This window comes from Cupressus sempervirens, chromosome 8 (assembly GCF_028749045.1).
Source record: "Cupressus sempervirens isolate cs-2001-9-10 chromosome 8, ASM2874904v1, whole genome shotgun sequence".
NCBI lineage: Eukaryota > Viridiplantae > Streptophyta > Pinopsida > Cupressales > Cupressaceae > Cupressus > Cupressus sempervirens.
The window spans coordinates 196,190,720-196,199,528 of NC_143125.1; the positions used below are offsets into that span (position 1 = coordinate 196,190,720).

At 31.2% G+C, this 8,809-nt stretch overlaps 1 protein-coding gene and 1 pseudogene across 2 annotated transcripts; both read left to right on the top strand.

Annotated features, from left to right (window-relative positions):
• The first annotated feature begins 260 nt into the window (after window positions 1-260).
• On the top strand, window positions 261-2,536 carry LOC149542195 (galactinol synthase 4-like). Of its 2 annotated transcripts, XM_089796175.1 has the most exons (3): window positions 261-651; window positions 786-1,242; window positions 1,612-2,536. In XM_089796175.1, exons 2-3 carry the CDS (start codon window positions 817-819, stop codon window positions 1,849-1,851), a joined length of 666 nt encoding a protein of 221 aa, XP_089652301.1. In that variant the 5' UTR covers window positions 261-651; window positions 786-816; the 3' UTR covers window positions 1,852-2,536. The 2 variants fall into 2 exon arrangements, with proteins under 2 accessions (XP_089652301.1, XP_089652300.1); XM_089796174.1 differs by lacking the exon at window positions 261-651 and having other exon boundaries at window positions 894-1,242; window positions 1,612-2,107.
• On the top strand, window positions 334-807 carry LOC149542196 (galactinol synthase 1 pseudogene; annotated as a pseudogene).
• Window positions 2,537-8,809: the final 6,273 nt, after the last annotated feature.

An 8,809-nucleotide genomic window follows, 5' to 3' on the forward strand; every position in this document is an offset into this window, starting at 1 on the left:
TAATGTGGTTAATGTGAGCCACAAATTAAAAAAATGGAGCTTGCGTTCCCAACAAAACTTGTCTGTCCGTACCAACCAGACTCCTCAGCCGTTGGTTCACAAAAGCTTCTACTTGACTCGTTTCTTCCATTAACTTCTCGTATATTCATTCGTTATATGAAGACTCTAGACCACATAATTCCATGAGTTCACTCTTGTTGAATATAGTGTAATTTCACTAGAGTTTCTCTATAAATAGAACTAGAACCACCAAACTCTAGGTAACGAGAACCAGAGCTTAAGTTATTTCATACCAATTTAGCCCTTGTTAAACCAGTAAGGCTTTTGTAGAAAATGGATCCTGAGGTTTTTGGAGAAAAGGCTGTGATCCTCCGCGGTGGATATTCCAAAAGAGCGTATGTGACTTTTCTTGCAGGGAGTGGAGATTATGTGAAAGGTGTGGTTGGGCTGATGAAGGGCCTGCGCAAAGTAGGCAGCGTTTATCCTTTGATTGTTGCAGTCCTGCCAGATGTCCCTGCTGAGCACAGAAGATTGCTCAGTAATCAGGGCTGTATTGTCAGAGAGATCGAGCCAATCTATCCTCCAGAGAATCAAGTCCAGTTCGCCATGGCTTATTATGTCATCAATTACTCCAAGCTTCGGATTTGGGAGGTAAATTCATCAATTTTAGTTTTTCCGTTGTCGAATCAGATTTTGTATTTTCATAGGAGCTAGGGTTTCGTCTCGGATGAAATATCTGGACAATTATTTAGAATATTTCCGTTTGTGTTTTCTGTGACGTGCAGTTTGAAGAATACAGCAAAATGATCTATCTGGATGCCGATATTCAAGTTTATGACAACATTGATCACCTTTTCGATCTGCCGTACGGCCATTTCTATGCCGTTTATGGATTGTTTTTGTGAAAAGACATGGAGTCATACTCCTCAGTATAAGAACGGCTACTGCCAGCAGTGCCCTGAGAAGGTCCAGTGGCCTTCTGAATTAGGGAAACCCCCTGCTCTGTATTTCAATGCCGGCATGTTCGTATTTGAGCCGAGCAAATTGACCTACGACACCCTGCTAGAAACCCTGAAAATTACTCCTCCTACGCCGTTTGCAGAGCAGGATTTCTTGAACATGTTTTTCCAGAAGATTTACAAGCCAATTCCCCTCATTTATAACCTCGTCTTGGCTATGTTGTGGCGCCATCCGCAAAATGTTGAGCTGGATAAAGTAAAAGTCGTTCATTATTGCGCAGCTGTAAGTATCTCCATCCTTTAAATACGTGAAATTTCTACAGTTTATAATCCTGGCGATATTTGTGCTTTATAATATAATCTTTACATTATTTGTAATAGCGTGAGATCTATAGAACATATATTTCTGATATATGATATAATCTTTACAATATATTTAACATTTCGGACCTAGATCCTAATTTCTGATTGATAATATATTCTTTACAATATTTTGAAAATTTCGGATCACTATCTAAAATATTGATGAAATAAATACAGAAATAGAAGCAAAATTATCTTTCACACTCTCAAAAGTTCTCCGAATTTAGGCCCTGTAAATATTCGTATTTCTGTGTATGTTGTAATTGGAGTGTTATCCATTGCGGTGCAGGGATCGAAGCCGTGGAGGTACACAGGAAAAGAGGAGAACATGCAGAGGGAAGACATAAAGACGCTCGTCAACAAGTGGTGGGAGATTTACAACGATCCGTCATTGGACTTCAGCCGAGCGGATGTAATTCCAAATGCACAAACTTTGACTGGTTTGCAACAAGTGACAGAGAATTCACTGTTGGCCGCCATTACCCCAATTGCACCCTCTGCTCTAAGATCTTTACCACCTGCTGCTTAATGGCCTTCGACTATATATCAAATGTTTCTGTATTGGGGTGAACACCTCTATGTAGGTATATAAATGCGCCAGTCTGTACCCTACAACCAGAATTTTAAGCTTATTTTCGGGAGTTTGCGAATAGGTCAATCTTTACAGTTTCCCACTTCTGCTTGTTTAATCGATTCTTATAGGGAATGGGTGAATGGCTCATGAAAATAAGATTTTCGAGAAGGACAATGCGTAACGAAACATCTGCAAGTTTCTAGTTCTGATCAAGATGCATTCCGATACGTGGATATTAATTTTCCTATGAAGAATTATAATAAAAAGAATTTGGAACGATAATATTTTGAAGGCAATTGCTCTCGAGAATTAACGGGAGATTTCAACGCATATGGAAGGTAGAAAATTACAAAATAAGGGCAGACAAGAAAGTAGAGCTAAAAGCAGAAGGTGAGGAGTGATGCAAATTTGTTGGTGACTTGTTGCATGGTTTCTGGCGCTTGTGTTTGTTTTTTTTTTTTTTTCACGTGGAATATTCGATCGTTTAATTACTTTAAAAGATAAAATTTTTTCCACTCTATTTATACCGATGTCCCTCAGTCCTTGGCTCTAAGTTGAAAAAGTGCATATGCGGATCTAGATTCCTAAACCTTCCCAAAAAAAAAAGATAAAATTACTTAGTAAATTATTGATTTCTATTATTAGTTGTGTTCTTGGATCTATAGTTAAATTAGAGGTAAATGAAATCAAAGATAGTTTTATAAGGTAATATTTTTTGGAAACCGTATTTTATTTAGTTTTATCAATCATGGTCAAAACTAATAATTTAAAAGTTAGTTTTTATTAAGCATTAATGTTTAATATTTTTTAATGTAAATAATTTGGTTTAATTTTTATATATTTTAATATTGTATTTTTTTATAATATAATATTTGTCATTTAATTAAAAATACTTAAAGATATCTTTTGTATATTATATATTAGTTTAAGAAATACTATTATATATTATTATTATAAAAATATTTTAACTTTCATATTTTAATATATTTCAAATATAATATTATGAGATGACATATACAAAACATATATATTAATAATTATATTTATAAATAAAATTTAAATTTAAATTATAATTAATATCATTATAGAAAACTATAATTATATAATATTTTTATTAATTAAAATCTTTTATAAACTATAATAAATTTATTAAATTAAAACTATATTTATATAAAAGCTAAAGACAAGTAGTAAGCCACTATGTGGCATTTGTTTCTATAGAGTTAATGTTAAAATAGTTTTTCAAATCAAGGTTTGAAAAAATGATAATATTTGTGGCATTTTATATGGGATCTTTGGAATGAGTTATGGGCATTCATCAATGTATAATGCATAGATGGTTTTTTTCAAATGTTGTGGATACAACTATCAAACTACTATGGTGTAATTTTATTATTGTGGACATATATAACATTGAACAAATCTAGAATTCTACGGAAATCAATATAGGGGGGAAATAATTGATTGTGAACTACATTTATTTTTATTGTCTTTTCTTATTTGTTCTCTATACGTTAGCATATTGAGTGTTATTGCTACTAATTCTCATTCCATTTTGCACAAAGCAATCTTTTCACCACTTAAATACAATGTATCTACATCTACATATATATGTCTAGTCAATAAGAATCTATAATTAAAAGTATCTAGTTAGTAGGTAAGGATATAAGGATATGATTGAGGCTTTTCTTAGGCAATTTTTTAATTTATAAATCTATTATTTTGGGCCTCTTTTAAACATAGATGCTTTTAATAAAGCATGTGTTTCATTTGTGAGATTACATTTCATTTCATGCTTATAAAATGTGTAACACACCATCTTAGAACCCATGAGTAATTAACTTATCTTTACACTAAGTTGATGCAATCATTTTTTTTCTTAAATGTTTAACATATATTACACATTGACTCAGTTAACTATCCAAAGGGTTCCAAGATGTAGTTACAATTAACTACATTAATTAAATTGCTAAGATCAACTATAACTTAAATACACGTTTAAAAACCCAAATGTAATAAGCCTAATCCTTTAATTAACTATGAAGAAATGAACACATATCCTAAAGTGAACTAATAAATGTATACATGACATAGAAGGAATCAAGTTACTTTTAGCATATTTATATAAGAAAAGTACAATTCATACTATAAAAATGATGCAACATGGTGTATATACAACAACACATCTTCTACTACACATGTAGGATAGTAATAAATCAAGTCATGGTATCATACAAGTACATATATATGCATATCCTAAAGGATGTCCCAATATAATACTTCATAGAATACATATGATAACATCTCATGATGAACAATACAAAAATCTCCAAGAAATGGACAAGACAATAGAAGAAGCAATACTAATAGAAATAACACAATTGTTGGATCTCAATGGTAAAATTATCACAATCACCCAATTGTGTGGAATTTTAAAGTCCATCCCCACCATGCTAAGGAGATAACACCAAGTTTCACTTACAGAAATAACCAAATAAGTGAAGAGTAATTTAAATGGTATGTTATATAAAATGGAAATAAATGGTTATAGAGGTTATCGAGTATAAATGATAAAGACACAAATTAGGCATGTACCAAATGTAATGTAGGCACCTAGGACATATACATGAAAATTTGTCACATAAGTAAAATCTAGAGTTACCTTGATTATCTTTCTAGACCCTTGCCCACTAGTGACTCTATGTAGTATCAATAATCCTCTCATATAGGTAAGGAAAAAACTAACTATTCAAGACCTCAGTCAAACATACCCATCCATTCCCCTCCTTAGTATGTACTACCAATCAAGGCATGAGTGAGGAAAAAATGATCTTATTAATGTTTTATCTCAACCAAAAGTCTATTAAATTATTACTTATTAAGTCAACTTAATATGAGCTACCCTAGCATCCACTTAGGTCCTAATCCCCATCATAAGCCACTTCCCCTCTATGCTCCTAGATATCCTACCCTAATTCTTTCAATAGAAAAATTAAGAAAAAAAAAACAAAATCATAAGGACTTATCGTCAACAATTGAATCATAAAAAATTACCAAGTAAATACTAGAGCATAATAAAGACATATCATCCTTTATAAGGATCCAAAATGGTCCATCTAATAATAGACATCTCAATAATCAAATCTAATTTCTTATTATTTTATAACATAAGATCAATTTCATCAAAATAATTCAATAACATCTTTCTCTAAACATGGAGTTAAAAAATTATCAACTATCATATCACAATAGAAGAAACAAGGTGACCAATTTTTTTTAGCATAATAAAGGTCATCAGCTCTTCTGGTCAAATAATATAATGGTTGAGACTCAAGAACATGTGACATCACTCACATATGCATCCAAAACCATACATACATGATTGTGACATAAAAATAATTTGGAAATTCTACAATATAACCCTCAAAGAGTAAAATATTATAAAACCATTAAAGATAAATAATTCAAATTTCAAAAGACAAAATCCACCTAAGTCATTACTCACACTAACAATCCATCAAAATAAGACACCGTAACATAAGAACATACATGAATTTTTTTTTTTCCCATCTCCTAGACTTAGCCAAACTTTGCAAAATTACTCCCATCATAACACTTAGGAAATGTTCAAGATAAATGCAAATTCTTACATCTTGAATCAATGTCAATTTTATTTTACTACTTAATCCTACCGAAAAAAGAGAGGGGGTCCTTGTAATGGAGACATCTAGCACCCACCCAGAGAAATATTTCTTAATATTTCAAGAATAGAACTGACTTTGAATCAAGAACCTTTAGCACATCCCCTTTTCACCTATTTAATGACTAGTATTCATAATTAAATTACAAGGAATCATAAATTAATATAAGAACCTTAATCTTTAGTTACACGTGTGTGCAAGTGATTTATACACCACTTGAGAAGAACCTAAAAATATTATTAGATCCATCAGAGTTATCTATTTTAATGTCCTTACTCCAAAAGAATCTTGGATAAATCCTTACTACCAATCAAGCATTCATAGCCTCGATGAGGTTATCATTATGGTCACTCATGAATATTTCTATATACATTTAGTGATTTTTATTGGGTAGCACTAGTAGAGATATCCAGACACCCAAAACCAAACATTTTGTTTCCATTTTCTCCTTTTGTACTTCCTTTTTTTCCCTCTTTCATTCAATACTTTTTCCTTTCTTATTTTCCATCTTTTATTTTGGCTTACAACTAGTGAATCTTGTAGAGGGTTTTGAAAAACCATAGTGATTTTGAAGGAGGTGTATGATTTTCACTAATTCTAGCTTCACTTTAAAAAATCTCAGAGAATTCAGAGTGATTTAGTGTGAGTAAAAAAACATTGTTACTCAAAGATTCAAATATTCTAGGCCCAACAAGTAAGTTCAATCCATTAGTAAAAAATCTTTTTGAATTCGGATTGACTATTAGGAATTCAAGATATCTTACAAAAGGTATTCAAGAAATAAACCAAACAAATCTATTGGGAAAACACCAAAGTTTGTTATCTTGTATGTGTATCACCTTTCTCTTTGGGATCCCTCCAAACTAAACTAACCAAACAAAAAGATAAACTAAAGATAAATAAACAAAAAAAGAGAATCACTACTTGGATCAAATGACCCAAAAAAACCTAAAACTGGATCTCTAAAGTAGGCTAGGCTTCTAAACAAATCTCATGTCAATTGACTCAAGGAAAATTAAGTTTCAGGCTCTTAAGACAACTAAATTAAAGAAGTTGAAAGGGAAAAATATTCTAACCCTCTCAAACAAAGTGGTTCAAGAAAAACCTACTCTAACTATGCACAATAATCCCAAAGGGATGACATTGATTACTGTTGATTTTTGGTAGCTTTAGTCAGATAAACCTACAAGACTACGTGTGTGTGTGTGTGTGTGTGTGTGTGTTATTTTATTAATTAAATAAGTACGTTTTAATGAAGAAACACGTCCCATGTAGGGGCATGTCCCTCCATGCCTCATCCATAATATAAATATTAGAGAGATTGTTGCCTTTGAAAAACACACACCCAACATGCAATGCCATTACATTTGTACTGATCCTTATTATTCAACATGGTATCAGAGCAAGGTTGCATATGTAATTAAATTTTGACTAATGAAATAAAGAAAAAATAATCTATCAATTTAAAACTCAAATCAGATGCGTAAAAAATCTCATCCAACTCTAGTTAATACTATATATGTTGCAAACAAGATGACAAAACCAGTCGTTCAAGATTATGTCCTATTATCCTGCTTGGAAATTTTTCAAATTTTAAAAATGAAATCTCCAAGATTTGCCTCATTGCATCCACTAGATTCACCAAAAAACTAGCACCCAAGTCACACATTTCGATGATGGTGATGCTTATCTTTCAGAAGCATCAAGCCAAGACCCTAAATTTACTTATTTTCACTGCAAATGCTTTTTTAGAACATTTAATGTTTAAAACCCTTCGATTGAGCTCATCAAAGATGAATAAATGAAGCATGGTGAAGGGAAAAAATTAGAGTCTAATGAGTGTAGAAGAATGGGCATTTCAAAATGAAAAATCCTCTTCAAAAACCTATTAACACTACAAAGCATAGTTTAAGGAACAACATGCATGCCACACAGAACCTTGATCTTTTCCTTTCCCTTTGAAGATGTTATTGCAGGAAAAGGAAGATTATTATCTAATTCAAAAGGGGTTTGACACTTCATTAGAGGTGATAATAGATCAGGAGATTAGAAGATTAATATTTAGAGGGAGTTTGAACATCCATGTGTGGGTAGAAGCAAGAAGTTGGGTCTCAAAATTTGATTGAGATTGTGCTCTTTTAGAAATAGGCACCTATTTTAAAAAAATAGGCACCCGTATTAGGTTTGGATGCCCGATCCATAAAAAAATTAAATTTATTAAAAATAATTGTGTTTTAAAAAAAACGGGTACCCATTTTTCAAAAACTAGGTGCCCATTTTTTATTTTTAAGAAATGGGTGTCCGTTTAAAAAGAATTCAATTTCTTAATTTTTTTGGAATTTAAAATACATTTTAAATGTCAATTTTACTTTTTCAAAATGACATCCATTTTTTGAATTTCAAAAAATGGGTACCCATTTCTTAAAACATGGTGTGGGATTTTTTTCTCTCGCCTCGGCTTTTGGTTCGAGATAGGCTTGGTGAGACCAAGCCCATGACTTGACCTCTCAAGATTTGGATAAGGCATTGAACTAATAAATCTAGGCCTTTGCATGATTTTTAGAGGGTTTTCTCAATCAATTTTTTTATGAAACAAACACTAGTAGAGTTGTCACTGTCATAATTTTAGAAATATAAATTTTATAGTGTTATGATTTTATTTACTATTTTTGCATTATGTTTTAATCAAAGGTGGTACCTAAATGTAAAAAAGCAAGGTTCACTAGAACTTTAATATGTTTTTTATTTTATGAGTTTTCTTAAATTAATTTATATGTCATCAAATCTACATACAATTATTTTGAAGTAAAAAAAATAGAATTTGTGAAAAAAGTGAAATTTTGATCAAATTATGGTGTCCATACACAAGAGGTTTTAAAATTTACCTTTATAACCAATTAAAAATTAATAATAAAATTTTAGTTCAATTAAAAACTTAAGGAAAAATATTTTCATCCATCTTTGGTATGTTACGTAAATTTCTTTAAAAGGACTTACAAAAATTCATTTATGTGTCAAACTATGGTGTCCATACACGAGTGTGGTATGGTCTTGAAACATGCATTTTGAAAAAGTGGTTTTTAAAGATCCATACCAAAATAAAACAATCTATCATATAGGTACACAAATAAATTACATATTCAAAAAGTAGATTCCAACCACTACAATTTTTATTTGTAAAGTTCTTTTATCTTCAGTCTCTAAATGCTTCA

Coding starts and splice junctions, on each gene's coding strand:
- LOC149542195 (XM_089796175.1), top strand. CDS start 817: ATGCCGATATTCAAGTTTATGACAACATTGATCACCTTTTCGATCTGC. Junction 1,243..1,611: donor TCGTTCATTATTGCGCAGCT/GTAAGTATCTCC, acceptor ATTGCGGTGCAG/GGATCGAAGCCGTGGAGGTA.